We start from the raw sequence: 20,912 nt of genomic DNA, 5'->3' as shown, positions 1-20,912 counted from the left end.
TTTAAAAAATGTACAAAATGAGTGCATTTTGTGAGAAGCAAAGCCATGTCTACATATTAGTATCCCTTTCCTCAATGTATTAGATCAATTTTTTTTTGCAGATTTACTGTTTAGCAGCTAGACATGGCCAAAATCTAATGATGTTGATAATAATAAACTAGCAACATGAACTGTTTACTATGTACCATGCTGTGTACTGTATTGATAAATATTTTAGATGTGTTATCTTTTCTTTTATTTTCACTTTACAATCACAGAAGTTGAGACTTAAGCAAGACTAAGTAACTTGGCCAAGGTCACACAGCTAGTAAGAGGTAGAGCTGATATTCAGGACCAGATTCTGACTCATTTAGTGTTTTGTGTTTTGTGTTTTTTGTTTTTGTTGTTGTTGTTAATCCTCACCCAAGAATATTTTTCCACTGATTTTTAGACAGAGTGGAAGATAGAGAGAGAGAAACATCAGTGTGAGAGAGAAACATTGATTGGTTGCCTCCTGCACGACCCTGACCAGGGCTGGGGATCCAACCTGCAACCCAGGTACATGCCCATGAACGGGAATCAAACCCGAGACCCTTCGGTTCTTGGGCTCTTATACTCAAACCCTGCAGAGCCAAACCGGCTAGGGCTAGTCTCATGTTCTTCATCACTTTTCTCTACTGTCTTTTCATTAAGTGAAAGGAAGCAAAATATCACTTTAATAAAAAGAAAACAGGCATAGTTGAAACTAATTATTATAGTATTTATTTTGTCAATAGATTGGGGAAGCTATGGACCTGGTCATTGTAACCCATATTTACATTATATTTAGTGAATCTAGAGAGGTCAGATGTTGGTGTTACATTGTAGTAACATAGTGTCGAAAAGTTATCCTAGATTCTTAAAGCATTTTTTAAAAATTAATTTTGTGTTTGTTTTTTTTCCTTTCTTAGCATAAGCCAGACCAAGTTGAGGGAGGTGGAACCAGCAGCATGCAGTGGAACGGTGAAGGGTGAACAGTGCACTAACAAAGCCCTTCCATTCACCAGACATTGTTTCCAACGTATCCTATGAACCAAACTGAGGGTGCATTCAAAACTCATCCAGGGCTGTGTTTTTCATGCTTAAGCCAAGTGAACCACTTTTGAAATCATAACTATTTAATATTTAAAATAATTTTTATACAATTTCATCATATCCTCTGCATAATTTTTTCTGCTTATATCATTGCAGTTATTTACTCAAGAATCACATTGCAATAAGCAAAATTGACTGTAAGAAGCAACTGTAACACTCATTGATGGAAAATCAAATCATAATGTTCAAAAACTGTTTTTAATCTTCTAAGAAAGTTATATAGTTTTACAGTATACCTTTTGCTGTGGGAATAGTTTGCTATTTGTATTGAGTACAGTGCTGATTTGACATGAATAAAATATAAACATCACAGACTAAGAAGAGAGTATCTTCAGACAGGAAATGCTTGAGGAAAACTTATAGTAAGGGCTTCAGGCTGGTTATATAATCTTATTTGCTCTCACTTTTATTAAACATTTAAAATTGAGTAGCACTTTAAAAATATATATAGTAACAGTTACTCTACTATCTGTTTGACTTTTGCCCTCCTTTCTATTCTTTGAGTTGTATTTTCACAATTTTTTCAGCAGCAGTTTCTATGCAGTAAAGGCTTTCTGAAGAGTCTTAATTATGAAAGCATAGAAAAACAGGAAGATACTTCCTTAACAGATATAAAATAAATTTTGGAAAAATGTAGTTAGTGGCTAAAACTATGGGTGCTTAAAAATGTGGGTGATGTAAAGCTGATGTTCCATTTTTTTTTTTGTTTTTTGTTTTTTTTTTATCCTCACCCGAGGACATTTTTCCATTCTTTGTTCAGGTAGAGTGGGAGGGAGAGAGAGGAACAGAGAGAGAGAGAGAAACATCAATGTGAAAGGAACACATCGAGTGGCTGCCACCTGCACAACCCACCAGGGCCGGGGACAAACTGCAACCGAGGTACGCGCCCTTAGTGGGAACTGAACCTGGGTCTCTCAGGACCGCAGGCCAACGCTCTAACCGCTGAGCCAAACCGGCCAGGGCTGATGTTCCAGTTTTAATAGTAGTATGTGTGTGTATTATTTGTATTGGTGTTATATAGAGAGAGGACAGGAGAGAGAGATAGAAACATCGATGTGAGAGAGAAAAATTATTCAGCTGCCTCCTGCATGCCCCCTGCTGGGGACTAAGCCCGAAACCCGGGCATGTGCCCTGAAACAGGAATCAGACCTGGGACCCCTCAGTCCATGGGACCGCTCAATTCACTGAGCCATACCGACCCGGCATACAGTTTTGATTTAAAAGTAGTTTTTTGTAAGTTGTAGGTTTGAGTATGGTGTTAGAAATATAAAATGAAAAATCCAAATTTGGGTAGATGAATTTTTTTAGAGTTCTATCTTTACATATGTGTATATATATATATTTATATTTTTTGCCATCTAATTATGTTTTAATCTTTATTTTTTTCTATTACAATTTACATTAAATATTTTGTATTAGTTTCAGGTGTTTTTATTCTTGATGAGTATCATGTGCAGAAGTTTTCCTTAAAAGAAAGTTTGTTTGTTTTTAAACCATTATAGTGGAACTTTTAGGAGTTAAGTTTGTTAAGAAGGAGATGACCCTGCTGCTCCAAATAACAGAAATCACAGTTACCATAAAGAAGAGTTGTGTTTAGGAGCCCAATAGCAAAATAGACTCCTTTAGCTGTATCTTCTGTTAAATACTGATGATAAAACTGTCATCCTTTCCCCATATCAGTAGTTGGATTGGTTCTTTAGCTTTTCTGAACAATAAAATTTATACTTAACACAAGTAAAGAAAGAAGAAAGTTTTATATAACAATTGAAAAATTAAATAGTATTTCAGTGTGTTTTATTCCTAACTTAAAAAACAACAACACAGATATCCTCTTGAACCGCTCTCAGCAGCTCTTCTCAAGTTGTACGGCCAAGTTTGCGGATGGACAGCAGTGCTCTGTGCCTGTTTTTGACATCACACACCAGACACCTTTGTGTGAAGAACATGCCAAAAAAATGGTAAGTTCAGATTTTATTTTCTGCAGCAGAGGCTTTCCAACTTTTGATAGTTATCCATAGTGGGGAATAGTATGTGACTTAATACAAACTATATATGTATATAAATCACTGAAACAAATTTTATGAAACAATGCTTTTAGTACATGATATTTCCTAGTCTGTTCTATTTTCCTAAAAAAAGAAAAATGCTGGTCATGACTCATTGAATTAATTTTATACCCTCATTTATAAACAACAACAACACTGTTTTGGTAGTTACTTAAATATGGTTATTTTGTTTAATATCTATCCCTATTCTATACCTCTCCTCTTCTTGAATTACATTTTCTCGTACCTAGCAGATTTCCCAAGTTCCTTTTTACCCTATTTCTCTAGGCTTTTATTGTTTTATATACAGTTCTGTGAATGTCTTGGATAGTTGATAAAATTTTGGCCCAAAGCCAAACCTTTTGGTTAGTCTACTGAACTTAATCATTGCTTTTGTTAATGTTAGTATCATAAGCTCTAATTAATTCAGAATAATTTAGAGGAGAGACAAGTCTGAATTAGTGAACTGTCTGAAGTATGTAATCATTTAAAATAAATGCATTTTTTTGTTTTTGCCCATCAGACAATGAATTATGCTACTTGCAAGGTATTGTGTGAGGTAGTTGTACAAAAAAGCTGAGTAAGACTGTTCTTGCCCACTGTAAGTTTTTAGGGGTGCATCTGGGGAACTAAGTGGCCAGGACTTAATGTCGAAGGTTGTGATCCTGCTGTTGCCATTAGCTAAATGTTTAACAAGGGCTAAAATACATTCTTTTTTTTTTTTTTTTAATCCTCACCCGAGGACATTGTACCATTTTTGTTCAGATAGAATGATAGGGAGAGAGAGGAAGTGAGAGAGAGAGAGAAACCTCAATGTGAAAGGGACACATCAAGTTGTTGCCTCCCACACAACCCCAAGCAGAGCTGGGGACAAACCACAACTGAGGTACGTGCCCTTAGCGGGAACCGAACCCAGGTCTCTCTGGACCGTGGGCCGATGCTCTAACCGCTGAGCAAAACGTCCAGGGCTATAACACATTCTTACTGAACCTCAGTTGCCATGTATTTAATTCAATGGCTTCTCCTCTACTAAGAACCTCTTTTGTTTTTTAATTTCCTTTATGAACCATATAGTTTGAAAATTTGTATACTAAACTGCATACACAAATGTTGAATAATTTTCCCATTTTAATTTAAAAACTTTTAAAGTTTAGATACTTTTGTTAGCTTATTCAGGCTTTGTCATGATTAAGGACTAATGTCTGTGTTCTTGAACCATTTCTGTGGATCTGGACTGATGATTCACAGACCTTTGGTCATATGGGCACTGCAGTTTTCAAACCACTGAAGTAAATGATCTCAGTTGTGTATTTTGATTTTAAAGTTACGCTGTTCAGCATACTTCTAATAAGACTAGGAAAGTATTGTTAAATAAGGAGGCTATACTTAAGGATTTGCTTTATTGACTTGATAAGAGTGAGTTTTTGATTAATAACAATTATTATGTGACTGCTTTTAAAGAAATTGAAAGCAGTTTATTTTTTTCAGCTGATTAAATATTCCTGCTTAGGCAAATTCAGGTAGGCAAACGTAAGGTTGAATTATTATAATAAAATTAGTTGTAAAATAATATACATTTTGTATACTATAAATAAATTATTAATCAGGGTTTTAAAAAATATTTACAAAGTTTTGAAAACGGTGTTTTCTCTGAATGCAGTTACAGAATCTGCAATAGTATGAGCTACTTTTATTTTAAGTTATAAATTACAGCTGTGTATAGCAAACACTTGTAACTCATTAGTCTGCCACTGCGGGAGACTTCCTGGGTGACAAACACTGTGTAGGTCCTTTGGCCCTACTTTCAGCTATGTCTGAACCCAAAGACATTTGTCAACTTCATTGCTTCCATCCAAACCTTAGCCACCACCATCTTTGCCTGGATTATTGTGCCAGTACCCTAATTGGTCTCCCTTCTTCTTGCCATGCCCCCACCTCCCGCCCTGCACCCAGGTATATTGTTCACATAGCAGCCAGAGAGGGTTGTGTGTGTGAATTCCACTTTCTTTGATTTTATGTATATTAAAATTCACTCTTTTGATGTACAGTTTTGAGTTTTGACAATGTCCAATGTCACTTCATCAAAGAAGTCTTCCACCTCCCCTCTATCCTGTCACTTTTTATCCTCATACTCTACCTTAATTTTTTCCTAACACTTTTTTTTTATCCTCACCCGAGGACATTTTTTCATTTTTTGTTCAGATAGAGTGGGAGGGAGAGAGAGAAAAATCGATGTGAAAGGGACACATCGAGTGGCTGCCTCCCACACAACCAACCAGGGCTGGGGACAAACTGCAGCCGAGGTATATGTCCTTAGCGGGAACTGAACCTGGGTCTCTCTGGACCACAGGCTAACGCTGTAACCGCTGAGCCAAACCGGCCAGGGCTTTCCTAACACTTTTTAGCTAACACTAGTTATTTATTAATTAGTTTGTTTATTGCCTATATCTCCCTACTAGAATGTAAATGTCACAAAGGCAGGAACATTTTTTTGTTCATTGCTGTATCTTCAGTGCTTAGAACAAAGATGCTCGTTAAGTAATTATTGATTGAATAAATTAACTGTTAGGCACATAGCTAGGAGGGGTTGTGCTTCAGATGGAACTAGACTTGGTCAGTAGATAGAATACCACTGGTAGAAGAGGCTCATGCCCCAGGATGTCCAGGCTGGCAAACAGAACATGGAATTCATTAGGTATTAGACTAGACAACAGATGGTTTGTTGGTGCATGCATCGTCCTGGCCTGTAAGTGGAAAGAGACAGTGAGAAGTTCGGGCGTGAATAGGGTTTGTAGTAGTGTGGGTAAATGAACAGTTGGCACTAGGAAAGCTAGGATATGGGAGCTCTAGCTCTCTGGAGGAGCTAAGTGAGGGGCTAACAAGAGTGGGGCAGGGCTTTGGTCATGGGCAGTTCTGTGTGGAGTACCTGGCACACCACCAAAAATGTTGCTGTGCTATGAGGCGTAAGCTTAGGAGAGTAAGACACAAGCCTAGAACCAGAACCAGATGATGCTGGGTATCTTACAAGTAGGACTTGTATATCATTTGCTGGAGTTCTATAGCTTCCTCCTGGCCAAGATCTGCACTAGTCCTAGAAGGAAAGCCTAGAATGGATGTCTACCACCCTGGTGGGTACTACTAGTTGCTCAGTCACTATTTGTTGAATTAAATAATGAACATAATAAAAGTGTTGAGCCAAAAAGAACTACAGATGCTGGGAAACAACTTTTTTGTTGTTTTATAAATTTGTGCATTTTGACTTGAACCTGCAATTGTTTGGATTCATGTAGTTGGCTGGGATTAAAATTATCTTAGATTTGCTTTGATTTTATTTTTGTTTTGAATTTGTTTGATGGTAGTAATAGTTATTAGTGTTTTTTTTTTAATTATTGATTTTAGAGAGGAAGGGGGAGGGGGAGAAGACAGAGAGAGAGAGAAAGAAACAGCAGTATGAGAGAGGAACATCGATCTGTTGCCTCCTGTATGCATTCTGACTGGAGTCTGAACCCATAACGGGCATGTGCCCTGACTGGGAATTGAACCAGCAACTTTTAGGTACACAGGATGACCTCAGCCAACTGAGCCACACCGGCCAGGGCTGTTATTATTATTTAGATAATATTGTCTACTCTCTTTTTATGTATTTAGTTTTGTTATTACTGAAGTCATTAAATCAAAGGTGACATTAGTTGTAAAAACACTCTCGTTTTATATACTATAAAGAAAGAAAAAATGCTGTATAGTGCATTTCTCTATCACTTAAAAAAGTTTTGTTTTATACTTACTGAAATAGCTTCTTTAGACTTCGTTAGACATAGATTTTATCTTCTGTATCATTCTGCCTTCATCTGAATTACTTGACCTGTGAAAGGCAGTATTTTCTACTTACATCACTATAAATCAGCTTTGTCTTCTTTGTGGTTATTTTCCTTTCTCATTGGGTTTTTGTTTTGCACTAAAAAAAGGAATTTTGGTCAGTTCTTCAATACTGAACGTTTTTGCTTCACTAATAACAATTTTATACCCTGCTGCCCTTTGTGTTTTTCTGCATACACAGCAATTTTTCCTCTACATGTAAACCAACAATGCATATACGTTATTCAAAAGATAACAGTACAAAGAGCTGTGACCAACTCAGAGCGTGTGTGTAGGCAATGCCAGCTATAATGACCATCACCGGGCTGACAGCAGTTGTAAGATGACACTAGTGTAAAATGCTCCCCAGTTGCAGAGGTATTAACATGTGCATCTTGAAGTGGATGAAATATGGTATTCACATATAAGGGTGCCAGCTGAAAAGAGCTAGTTATGTTGTCAGTTTCTGGTTCTTCTTTCTTTGCCTATTCACTTAATTGCAGCAGTTTTATAAAGCTGTGTCCCCATTGTCTCCTCTCTTTCCCTGGTCTCCCTGGCCCATGTCAGTTACTTGAAGGACTTTTACTGTGTTATGATTTCCAGGTCTACGTATCCATCTTTTTCTTTTCTTTTTATATAATCCTCACCTGAGGATATTTTTCCATTTATCTTCAGACAGGGTGTGTGTGTGTGGCGGGGGGGGGCATTGATTTGAGAGAGACACATGGACTGGCTGCCTCCCGCACGACCCCAGCCAGAGCTGGGACCAAACTGTAACCAAAATATGTGCCCTCGACTGGAATCGAACCCTTGACTCTGGTCCGTGGGCCGAGGCTCTAACCGCTGAGCCAAACTGGCCAGGGCTTGCTTTTCTATTTCATCCTCTATAATGCCCCATGCACCAGTCAAACACAGTTATTTGCTGTTCTTTTTGTCTGGTTTATGCCATTTTATTTAGCTTAAAATGGTCTTCCCCTTGACCCCAGTGACTTAAAATTTAACTTACCCTTTAACCCCACAAAACTAAAAGTTAATTGATTTTTCTTTTGTGTCCTCATATAAGGTGTTTATAACACTATTGCCCAATTTATGTATACTTGTATTCATGTTTTCCCCATGGGAGAGTTAGTCTTTTGAGACTACAAATTAAATTTTTAAAATATTTTTATGCACTCGGCCCGTGTGGCTCAGTGGATGAGCATTGCCCCATGGACTGAGAGGTCCCAGTTCAATTTCTAGTCAGGGCACATGTCCAGGGTGTGGGCTCGACCCTCAGTAGGGGGCGTGCAGGAGGCAGATGATCGATGTTTCTCACATTGATGTTTCCATCTCTCTCTCCCTTCCTCTCTAAGAAATCAGTAAAAACATAGTTAAAAAATAATATTTTTATGCTACAGCACCCATCACAATGTCTTTAAATGTGGGATGAATTATATTCATTATATATTGAATTGATTTGTGGTAAATAAAAAATGAGGTTTTAATTTATTATACATAGTTTTAATTATACAGTATGTTTTAGGCATTATATGATATATTAAAAGATATAAGTATTTTTTAAGGTAGCTGTTAGGTTTTTCCCAAATAATCTCAATTTAAAAATACCCCTTTATTTATTTCAAAGGATAATTTCTTGAGAGGCGATAGCTCCCGTAAAGTTCAGCACCAGCAGCAGAGGAAACCCAGGAAAAAAACCAAGCCTCCTGCACTTACCAAAAAACACAAAAAGAAGCGAAGGCGTGGACCTCGCCGACCCCAGAAGCCCATTCCCCCTGCAGTCCCCCAAGGGAACCTCAGCATGCCCGCCAGCGTCTCACTGCCAGTGGAGGCCTCTCAGATCCGGTCAGTGAGCGCGCCGAGCTCACCTTTCCCCCGTGTCCTCGCTCCCAGGACTTCTCGTTCCGTTTCCGTTTCTAGTATCGAAACCAGACTACACATTGCCACTTGGTATATCGGCCTCAACTTTTTAGTTTTCTGCACAATTATTACCAAATATCTGATTGGGTTATATCTGAAATAAAGCTTTTGATTAAAACAAAGAGAGCAGATGTTGAAATTGAGAATTTAATTGTCTACTCTCAGTTTTTCCTGTTACAGAAATTCCATGTATGTCCCAAGAGAAGTATTCTGATGCATTGTTAGTTTTGGCAGGGGTAAATATTTGACCAGATGAACAAGGCTTCTGTTTCAGCTAAACATTTTAGTTTCATGTGTTTATTTCATTTAAAAATTTTTTTATGTTGACCAGATTTGAAATCCTCTAAAAAGTGTTAAGACACACTTGATACACCACCAAACTGTAATTTATTCTACTAATTTGAAGTAAAAAATATTATCTTGAAATAGCTATCTTAATACATGGGTAAAAATTGTAGCCATTAAGTGACTGCATATGGTGAGGTCTGTCTTTTTGCTGTAAAATTTCCTTCTCTTAAAATAGGAAAAGGGACATTTCAAGTTAGGATTTTCCATTTTCTTGTTTGAGAAACTTGTTTGGGGGACACGGGTATGCAGGTAGAGGGGGAGTGGTGGGGCCAACCGTGCCATCTTCCCTAGGAGCCCGTCCACGCCGGAGCTGAGTGCTGATGAGCTGCCGGATGACATTGCCAATGAGATCACTGACATTCCACACGACTTGGAATTGAACCAGGAGGACTTTTCGGATGTCCTGCCTCGGCTACCTGATGACTTACAGGATTTTGATTTTTTTGAAGGTATGGTCAGTATTGTCATTCAAGAAAACTGGGTTTTAAAGTGAGTTATTAAAAAGGGAAAGAAATCATTTTTGAAAAGTGTTTGAAGTGTTCCTCCTCATATATAAAGTCTTCCACTGTAGATAGAAAATATGATGCTGCATAAGCTATTTTACCCTTTTCAGAAGGTAAGAATTGTGTACTTAGTTCAACCACATATAGACTTAGCAGATAGATATTCCGATAGGTTTATAACTTCACTTCTATAATATGACTAATTTTACTTGAATTTATTTTTGAGCAAAGACATTTCAAACTTGAGTTTATTGAAGCTGTTTAGAACTTGTCCTGATTTTATTACCTCACCCTGTACTTTAGTTGAAGTGTACTTTTCCAAAAGTTTGTTTAATCCCACTAATTCTCTGATGCTTTCATGGGAAATCTTTTTTTTTTTTTAATATGATTTTTATTGATTTTAGAGAGATAGGAAGTGGGGGAGAGAGAGGGAGAGAAACAAACATCAATGAGAGAGAAACATCAACAACTGTCAGCTGCCTCCTGCATGCCCCCTGCTGGGGCTCAAACCCAAAACCCTGGCATGTGCCCTGACTGAGAATTGAACCTGTGACCTCTTGGTGCATGGGCTGATGCTCAACCACTGAGCCACACTGGCCAGGCCATGGGAAATATTTTATACTCTTAGAATGTACCTTTCACTATTAGAAACTGGAAATTTTTGTGGTAAATTAATCAAGTTTCAAACAATAGATTTTAAAAATATTGGTAATGAAATCAGTGTCGGCTCATGGGTTTCCATTTTAAGAAAATTAGTTCAAAATGAGAGAAGAATGAGAGGGAAGTGTTAGCAATGCAAAAGCATTATAAAAGATAACCTATGAAATGAGCTGAGTCCCTAATGCTGTGCTAAAATACAGGTTTGAATTTCTGTACCCTAGTTTTTCACAGCGGCCCCTCCAGCTGGAATAGTCCACAAGCAGAACTCAGTGGGCTCTCCTACACAGCTTTGTCTGAACTGATGGGATATATTTTATATTTTAATGGCTTTAATATAACTTTAGGTAAAAACATATGTATATTCAAATAGTCACCAGGACTTTTAAATTGGTAACCCTTAGAATCCCTAAAAATTTAACACTTTTTAAAAATTGAATTTATTGGGGTGATATTAATAAAGTTATATAGATTTCAAGTGTACCATTCTGTGATACATCATCTCTATATTATATTGTGTGTGCACAACCCCAAGTCAAGTCTGCTTCCTAACACTTTGATAAGATAGTTTATTTATAAATGAACTGAAGATGTGCTACAAGCTCCAGGACAGTTTGACATTTCATACCTGTCCTGCAGATTAATGTTTCACTTTTTTCAAGTCCAATCCTTGCAGACTTCTCTTCTCAACAGGTCCTCTGTTGAATAGACTGCTGTCAAGGACAATTCAAATGTATGGGTTTTGTAGTATAGGCACATAACAGCTCCACTGACTTGATGGCTTTTGTTTACTCAGGAAAGAATGGAGACCTCCTCCCAACGACCGAAGAGGCTGAGGAACTTGAACGGGCCTTGCAGGCTGTAACTTCTCTCGAGTGCCTGAGTACCATTGGGGTACTTACCCAGTCAGATGGTGTGCCAGTCCAGGAGTTGTCAGATAGAGGAATAGGGGTGTTCTCCACAGGTACTGGAGCTTCAGGAATTCAGTCCTTGAGCCGAGAGGTAAACACGGACCTAGGGGAGTTGTTGAATGGGCGCATAGTCCATGATAATTTTTCTAGTCTAGAGCTGGACGAGAACCTGCTCCGTTCTGCTACCTTGTCTAACCCACCTACACCCCTGGCAGGGCAGATCCAGGGGCAGTTCTCTGCCCCAGCCAGCGTTGGCCTTACTTCTGCCACTCTGATCAGCCAGAGTGCACTTGGGGAGAGAGCCTTCCCAGGACAGTTTCATGGACTTCATGATGGCAGCCATGCCTCCCAGAGGCCACATCCTGCCCAGCTGCTGAGCAAGGCAGATGACCTAATCACCTCACGACAGCAATACAGCAGTGACCATTCACACTCCTCGCCCCATGGAAGCCATTATGATAGTGAGCACGTGCCGTCTCCCTACAGTGACCATATCACCTCTCCCCACACAACATCCTACTCTGGTGATAATATGGCAGCTACCTTTTCAGCAGAGATGCCCATCATGGCACAGCACTTGCTCCCAACCCAACTTGAGGTGCCACTTGGAGGAGTTGTAAACCCCAGAACTCACTGGGGCAATCTTCCTGTCAACCTTGGAGATCACTCTCCATTTAGCAACCTTCTCGATGCAGATGGACATCTTCTTTCCACTTCCCTATCCACGCCACCCACCACTTCGAACTCAGAGACCACACAGCCTGCCTTCGCCACCGTGACCCCCAGCAGCTCCAGCGTGCTTCCGGGGTTGCCACAGACCAGCTTCAGTGGCATGGGGCCTTCTGCTGAACTAATGGCCTCCACCTCCCCCAAGCAGCAGCTCCCTCAGTTCAGCGCAGCCTTTGGCCACCAGCTGAGTTCTCACAGTGGCATTCCTAAGGACCTGCAGCCCAGCCACAGCTCTATAGCCCCTCCTACAGGCTTCACAGTAACAGGTGCCACAGCTACAAGTACCAATAATGCATCTTCTCCTTTTACCTCCCCTAACTGAGCGTGTCTGTGTGTTTGCAGGCAGGTGAGGAACCTGGTGTTTTCTATCTTTGTTTCCTCTTTATCACCCCTTCCCCTTTTCCTAAAGAAGATTTTAAAAATAACAGATGGGGACTTGAGGGGAACTCCCTTTTCCAGTTAAACGAGTGACCCGGCAGTGGACCTTGCTTCAGTGTTCACATGTGCTCCTTTGCACTGGTGCTCATTCCCTCCTGGCAGGTTCACTCTCCCCCATTTTCTTTAGTGGCTCAGCACAGTGACTGGATAGAGTTGACTTTTAGCAGCAAGTCCTAGAAGTGGAAGATACCTCAGATTACCAGTGCCCTTTACTATTTCCTAGTATTCAGATCAATGCTTTCCATTTTATTACCAGGTCTTTACATAGGTGGTTCTAGATGGAATGAATCTATTAATTGAGTCCCTGTGTGTAAGACGTGGCAAATGGTGTGTGGAGGCTGATCAAGGCTCTGACTTAGCACCAACTGCTAAATGCCAAGTGAGGCCAGGATTCCATTCCTAATCGTGATCATGTTTAATTAAAAAAGAAAAAAATTAGTCTTTTGACTGCCTGTGTGTATGTGTGCGCCCACGCGTGTGTTTTTGTGCAGGGCAGGAAGCAGCTGTCCCGTTGTTAATCTTTTTTTCCCCCTAATGAGTATATAAGGCTCTTACTACTTTCCCACACCTCATAACCCTAATAACATCGGTCATTCTTTCCCACTGAGTTAACTAAGTTTCCTGAATAGAGAGGGTGATGGTCTGGTCATGTGAATAGCACAACCCTTTTCTGCTAAGTTTAGCCGGAAACGCAAAAAGCTGAATTCATGTCAGTGCTGTGGGGGTGTCGTGAAAAGCTTGCCTGGAATGACTGCAGGGTTGCTGAGATGCTGAGGTCTGCTGGGCATACTGCCTTTTAGACATGCATTTGTTCCTAAATCCCTCTGTCGTGGAATATGTTCGCAAGATGTAATTGAAGAAAATACTGCGATGTGAAAAGCAGGATAGGCCAGATAGATTTGGAAAGATGGCATCTGTGAACTTCTTGATCTGTCTTTTGCTTTGAATTTTTCATGTTTACAGTAGTGATTCTTTGGTAAGATATGTAAAATGTTGAAGACACTTGTAGAATCAGTGTACCAGTTGTGAAGTGATATGTAATATCTGAAGGATACACATTTTAAAGTTTCTTTCAAAGCAGATTATGGAAATGAGACATAAATTTTACCCACTCTTTGGTACTTTTAAAATAATTTAAGTGCTTAGGTTTAAGTTTTGGGAAATTGTCTTAAAGTACCAGGATTTTAGGCTTAAAAAATCATATTGGGTAGTTTAGTAAATTGGTGACTATGAAATGAATATGTGAGTTTTCTTTTTATCTGCCTTCTCCCCAGCCCTTGCCCCTCCCCCAGAAGGGTGGACCTAGATTTTAAAGGCATCTGTCCTCTGCTTTTGCTGAGACATTTTACTGTCCCCTGAGGTACCATTGGCTATTTATACCTGAGTCTAGTCTAATTTAACATATATATATTTTAAAAGATAAGTAGAGAGAACATATCTATTAATGATGTGATATAATGCTTCATTTGTCAGGGAATATTTGATCTTAGTTTCTTTTCAATAGGTAAAGATTTGGATGTATTTTCCTACTTCCTATATGTATTCTCTTTATGCCATGCTACTTGTAACCGATCCCTTCTTTTGAAAGCTTTTCTTTCTCTGCTTTTTAAAGGAATGATGGTGATCAGCAGGCATTATGCAGATACCATGTGACTGAGATTACAGAGGGGAAGTCACATGGCTAAGAAATCACTATATGCCCTATTTTGTATTTATTGAAGTTTCTTTTTGTGGGCCAAAAGTATGTTTGTAATATATTTAGTTTTTTTTAGATCATGATAATTGATTGGAAGATTTATTTTTAATAGCTTTGCCTTTTTTGCAGATTGAGAAATTTCTAAATTATAAATTATGTCACAAAGCAAAATTATATTTGGTATCACCATAAATTTCTATTCTGAATGGTGAGAACAAATCATTTGAATATTTCTCACCTGTGAACCTATGTTAGTAAGCTTTTTTATTTTAATGTACTGTAACAAAATGATTGAGTAGTTACCTCTGCTCAAAAGTGTCATTTAGTTTGCTAAACTCTTCACACCCCATTGTAATAACTGTCCATTCCCAGCGATTTGGTTTTGTCTCCATTGTGTACTAATTAAAGGTCGTAGCGGAGCAGCACATTAACGTTCCTATCAACCCTTCTTTGACAGCAGAGGGAAAGTCACAGGTAGTCAATTTGAACTTTTCTGGCTATTTGTCCTCCAAGGTAGCTGCTTAAAATTCTTCAGTTATCAAAACTGAGTTTGCAGTAAGTTGCACATTTTATTGTTTGCAATTTTCTGTTTTATGTGCATTTAAAAGCCCTTTTCTGCTTTCTAGTAAGGAGGCAAGAAATGATCAGGAATGTTGCCAGTTACAGCTTCACACCAAAAACTTGGAGTAAATTCATTTTGTTTAGATGTCCACTACGATAGCTGGAGAAAGGGCACCTATAGAAAGTACCCAGTGTAGGCTTGAGGAATTAGTAAAAAACAAAACAAAACAAAACAAAACTTTCCTCATTTTACCTACTTCAAAACTAATATCCAAGCTTGCAGTTTGCTTTGCTCTTGCTGTTTCTTGAGTCCCTTTTTGGAAGAGAGAACATCTGTGAACCCAGAGATATGATTATATTTTTCTTGTAGCTAATGGAGCAATCCTAGTCTATTAGTAGTAGGTTTGCTATTACTATGTAAAGAAAGGAATGAAGTGTTTTTTACTCCAGAAGTATGAAAATTAGTGTCTTTTAAAATAGCACTTATGCTATAATAAGGCAATACTGGAATCAACAACAAATTTTATATAAGGTCCTAATTAGGTGGAAGTAGCTTTTACTCTAGTGTTAAACTCATGAGAAGTAGTGGCAAAGAAGGTTCACTCTGTTTCTGCAGTTCTTTGGGACCATTTGTAAAGGCCAGTTAGATTGTGTTAATGTGATTTTATTTTCAAAGTTGCTGCAGTTAATGGATACAATCTGTGTTCTGAAAAACTAAATTCCATTCTAATGTATGATATTCATTGGCTGTGTGTGATCTACAGCATTTGAAGAGAAGATGTTTTCTCTCCTTTACTCTCTCTCTACATAATTGTTAATATTATTTTAATTAAAGTACTTAAGACATTGTTTTTTCCTCTGTTAAAAATGGCTTAGCAATTTGCACACCTGTGTAGGTTATGTAGCTAGTAAACAATTCACGATAGTTAATTGCAATTACACTTGACCCACCAAGTGACAGACTATGCAATGAAAAGGTTTTCTAATTCTCATCACATAGCTTATACAGTGGAGGATTATTTTCTCTAGTAACCTACCATGTGAGATATGACTGCTTTATAAATGACTTCCTGAGCAATTTCATGTTGGCATACAGCATGTGTCTAGTGTCCCTCCACGAAAAGACTATAATGAGAAGCAAATAGTAGGTAGGGAGATAAAGTTGGATTTTTTTTTTTCCTTTAAAATTGTAGGTTAGCCTGAGTGGCTTCAGGCTAAAGAAAGCTAATAATTTATCTTTGCCAAATAATTATGTATAAGAATTATTTCTTAAATAAGCCCAGTCTCTCAACTGCAAGTTAGGAATCCTCATTTTCTGTGACTAACACTAAAGCTTTTCCTTATTGTTCTCAATCCATGATCACAATCCAGAGAAGCAAAGACAGTTCTTTGATTTGGAAAGAAACAGTGTTTGTTATAATACATAGGTACCCTATAGGTACAATTCTCTTATGTGAAAGATTTTATACTTCTGTTGACCTATACCAGTTTTTATCAGTTCACACTAGAATTTGCGCACCTGCAGGGAAGGGCATGCTGTCTGGTCACTGATCCTTGCCTGCAGCCCTCTTGTGCGCTTGCGGCGTGGGGGTGGGGATTGTGGTTGGTAGGCTTCATCTCCAGTGACTGTGTGAGGCAATCACCGTTTCTCCAGGTTAGTTCAAAACTTGTGGATTGGTATTGTAGAAAGATGAGGCTATTAATAACACTAAACTAATTGTTTAATAGATTTGAAATTCATTTAAAAAAAATTTAGGTGTCGAGTTTGCATTTTCTTCATCCTTTCTTTTTAGCCTTCTTTTAACATTCAATTATATTTTTAACCTGGTATATATAGAATAATCTAATGTTTACTGGTCTTCTAAATGGTCAACAGAACTCCCTAGTTTATTGAGGTAATTTTAAGAACTCCTAGAAAGAAAATGTAGTCCTCCCAAACAGTCTTCACTTGTATCTCTTCTATCACCAACGCCTACATCACACCAAGGACTTTTTTCCCGACAAGACATATATTTCTTGGGGGTGGGGGATAGGAGTACATATCTGATAGAACATGGATTTTTTTTCCCCTCTAAATACATTGAAAATAATTGATCTTCGCTAGCATTCTATAGAAAGGTAAAACAATTTCATGACTTCTAAATATCTTGAATTTTATAAGCTTTCCAATATATTCTGGAGGGATCCAAAATCCATGTTTAGTAGATTAACATTTTAAATGCTATCATTCAAAAGATTTGTAATAAAATACCAGCGAAGAACATACTAATTTCCCTGACCAGTGAGTGAGGAAAGAAAACGTAAAACAAATGAGTAATTACGTCTCTCCTAGTAACCAGTATTATTAATGCCTAAATTGTGGGACAAATTTAAAGAGCCTTATTTCCAAATAGCAAAGATTCTCTTGTCACTCCAGCTCTTAACTGTTTGTTAGCTTTCCTCTCTCTGCACTGTGATACAGAGCTAATGAAAGGGATTGTGACATCAGAGAGAGCACAACTTTGGTATGACTTTCTTTATCCTAGGTTCCTAGATCTTGGGAATGTTTGGTTCCTTTCAATGGCAGAGTTTTTGCTGATCTAAAGTTTAGTCTGCTAGACAACCTTGTAAGAGAAAACCTGTCCAACTCTTTCTTGGTCAGCTCTGCCGGGCAGCAGAGCGCTCCTTCCTTCCCCTCCGCCCGCTTGCCCGGCCCACCCCAGTCCTCGAGCGCCCGCGCGCCCGCCCTGGCCGTCCAGGCCTGCCGTGCACGCCCGTCTGTGCCGATCCTGGCCGAAGAGTAACAGAATCCTCTTCTTTCACTTGTTTTTTTGTTTTGTTTTTGTTTATTTTTTTAAGCTGGGGACCACTGAAGTAAGCTCTGTATGCACCCAAAGTACCCCTTGGAAATTTTTTCAACATGCAGTGCCGAAGGCTCCAGTGCAGCTAAATGCCTCACCATTGCTTTGACTTGGGGAATAGACTGATTTGCCCTGAAATGACTCCACCTCGTTCAGGTCCAGTGGGCTCCAGCGGAGTAGTGTGGAAGTGATGGACACTGTCTTCACCTGCTTGGAAGGGTTGAATCAGTTCCTCTCAACAGTGATAGTTCTTTTCACTGTACATTGTTGAGTATGTCTCAGGGATTCCTCGTGGAAATTAGGGCAGATTTTAAAATACGAAAATAGTTTTCAAAAAACTAAAGGTGACTCATCATTGAAGAGAGCGCAAGGAAGAGAAAACATTTGGTTTCCTAGCCCACAGTGTCTTGCATAGGACGTTTCCTTTCTCCTTCAGCCTCTCATCTCAGCTTCAGCATACAGAATCCTTTCCCATCATGCACAGCTTTAAAACTTTTATTTAAAAATCTCCTTCCCTGATGAGCTTTCAGAATACTTATTGTAGATTTTAAGAGAAAAGGTATATTAATTTATGCTATTAACATCACCTCATAAATTATAAGTTTTATACTAAAGCTGTATTGAGTGTAATGAGTTATGTTGCCTATGTGTTTAATAGCTAAAAAACTATATATGAGCTTTTTTTTTTATTTTTTATTTTTTTGACAAAACAAACTAGTGAAGCACCTTTTTACACTGGATCTCTGCCGTGTCAAGGTGTATAGCTATCCTTTGCTACCTTGCAGATGTATAAAATAAAAGGATATCCTGGGGCCTCAAAATGTAGAACACCTTTAGACCATTTATTACTGCTCATAGAACTGTTGAGAATCATGTTTCTTTAGTAAATGATCTGTGGTTTACACTTACGATGGCTAGAAGCTTAGTTACAGGGTAAATAGAAATACATAGATCAAGTAAAATTCCCAACTACTGTAGCTGGAATTTGTAAACTAAGTTTTTAAGACCTCTTTTATTTCCTATGGATTTATTCTTTAATTTACAGTTGATTCTGTAAGTTGGGAAGTAAAATAGAGAAAATAATAAATCTAGATGTTCTCAGTGTCTTATTCAGGAACCTTTTAACCCCTCCTCACTAAGGAATTCCCACTGTGACTTAAAAATAGAATTAAATTACTTGTGTGCATGTATATGTCTGTGTTTTTACACACATGCAAAAATATACATTGGGGGCACATGTGCGAGAGATGAATGTGTGCTTTAGTACAAATAGGGAAAGGTAACAGAATGTATTGTAGAAATATGATTTATTTAGTTGAGGGTATTGGAATTACTTTCTCAAGTGTCTCTGTTGGATAAATACACCAAATTCTTCATGTTATCTTATGTTAAAAGGCTAGCTCTGATATCATGTGTATTTTATTCTAACATTTTGATTAACTTATATTATGCCATGTTTTTAAAATGACCTGAGTAACAGCAGGTTCTAAGACCAGCCTCTTACTTTTGAGCATAAAAACGAGAGAGACAGAGCTATATTTATCTATTGGGGTGATGGGACCAGAGATTGGTTGAATCTTTATTTACATTAATAGATTTCTTCATATTCTGAGTTAGAAAATACTATTGATCATCTTTTCTTGGTGAAGTTAAGAAAATTATAGGCCTTTTATAAAGAATGCCAATTTTTGAAGGGGCTGCTTTGTCTAAAGAGTTGTTGGGATCATCTCACCATGCATATTTCAAAACTGAGATGATTTCAGTTATGTTCAAAAACGAAGAAAAAATTAGCTGTGCTATTATTTTTGAAGTCAGCGTGCCCTCCGCCCCCATATTTTGGCTATAGGAAAAAATATGCTACCCTTGACTTGATTCATATGGAATTAAACATTCCCATATTTTGAGATTTGCCATTTTGCTATACATTCATTACTGGTTTGTCTGGTGGTCTAAAATAGTCAGAACTAGAGTTGTTATTAAATGCTCCGGTCACATTTATTTTTAATATTTAAAAAATCATGTACTTAAAAATATGTCAAAACAACCTCCGATAATGCACCTGAATTTGTAGTTATCTTTGAAGCCTCATTCATCTTATATATAGTCAAGAACTAGGAAAGCTTTATATATTATTTTTACAGTTGTATTTTTACAGCATCTCCCAGTTCCATTCACTCTTGCTTTATGGATTTTTTAAAATCTGCATATTTCTTGTACATATGCATGCAAATGAAAGAAGGGAGTTTGTATTGGTGCCATTTCTCCCTTCAGTTACTGATTAATGGGATTCACTAGAATAAAGTCCCCCTAATTGAAGGGTGAAAATAGACCCTTTGTGTATATCTGTATAGAGATGTGTATATGGGATGTGGTGGCACTTTGCTGAATGTGAACTTGCCTTGTCAATGGAAAGATTGAGAAGTATTATTGTTTATTTATACATTTGTATAAATCTATATGTACACGTGTGTATAGATAAAGCTATATACATATATTTCCCTAAAAAAATGTGTGTGTATAATAGAGAAACAGCCTTTGTTAAGCAAGATTATATATCTATGGAGAACTCTGGATTGCAGTAAGCAGGAGGCGGTGACAGCCGAGAGTCCACCATCAGAGCGCACTAAGAGGGAAGAAGTCCTTTGGACTATAGTCTTGTTTATGGTGATTATCATTGAATTTCTGTTAGAACTGTTCTTACTTGCCAAGTCCACTGTTCATCTTCACTACCTTCTAAGTCAGTCTTTCAACATTTAAAACACTTCATTGTGTTTGTTCTCCTTTATTGTGTCCTTTCTAGCCAGAAGCATTTGTCTTAAGTGTATTTCATTAACTTCTCAATTGTCTCTTTTAAAGATCTTTATCTCTGAAATTTCCCAGAAGGTGCACAATTTTGTAATACTTTCTATAGTAATTTTGAGAATTGGGTGTTCATCTTTGTCTCAGAAACAAACAAAAATTAGCATTCAAACAAAACTGATTTGAAAATTTTACCTAGGTAATTTTGGAACATTTTAGTTAAGTTGAAAAAAAGAATTTGATTTTATGATTGCTATTAGTGTTAGGTTTATTTCCTAATTTATTGTCATTTAAAATTTTATTTTACTTTTATTTAATCACAGATTTACCATTTTCATTTTAATGGAAAGCGTATAGTCACATGTAAGCCTCTTGAATTCTATAACTAACTCATTTTACCCATGATGAAACTGCTTTAATGAATTCTTATGTAATGCATTCTGCTATATTTCCTTTTGGCTTTCTCACATTTGTGACATTGGTTTAACTTTGCTGCAGCT

At 37.8% G+C, this 20,912-nt stretch overlaps 1 protein-coding gene across 11 annotated transcripts in view; it reads left to right on the top strand.

Moving 5' to 3' along the window:
• The window catches only part of INO80D (INO80 complex subunit D), a 75,394-nt gene extending 54,727 nt beyond the window's left edge, over positions 1-20,667 (top strand). For 8 of the 11 annotated variants that reach the window (XM_036253750.1, XM_036253743.1, XM_036253744.1 and 5 more), the window contains 5 exons: positions 930-1,039; positions 2,938-3,071; positions 8,638-8,855; positions 9,570-9,727; positions 11,235-12,643. In XM_036253750.1, coding sequence (XP_036109643.1) covers positions 930-1,039; positions 2,938-3,071; positions 8,638-8,855; positions 9,570-9,727; positions 11,235-12,400 — 1,786 coding nt within the window. In that variant the 3' untranslated portion in view covers positions 12,401-12,643. Of the gene's footprint in view, positions 1-929; positions 1,040-2,937; positions 3,072-8,637; positions 8,856-9,569; positions 9,728-11,234 lie in introns of all 11 variants that reach the window. The other 3 variants (XM_036253753.1, XM_036253752.1, XM_036253742.1) reach the window with 1 other exon arrangement.
• The last annotated feature ends 245 nt before the right edge of the window (positions 20,668-20,912 follow it).

This window comes from Molossus molossus, unplaced genomic scaffold (assembly GCF_014108415.1).
Source record: "Molossus molossus isolate mMolMol1 unplaced genomic scaffold, mMolMol1.p scaffold_m16_p_11, whole genome shotgun sequence".
Lineage (NCBI taxonomy): Eukaryota > Metazoa > Chordata > Mammalia > Chiroptera > Molossidae > Molossus > Molossus molossus.
The sequence above is the reverse complement of the archived record's forward strand: the minus strand, read 5'-3'. Positions and strand labels throughout refer to the sequence as shown.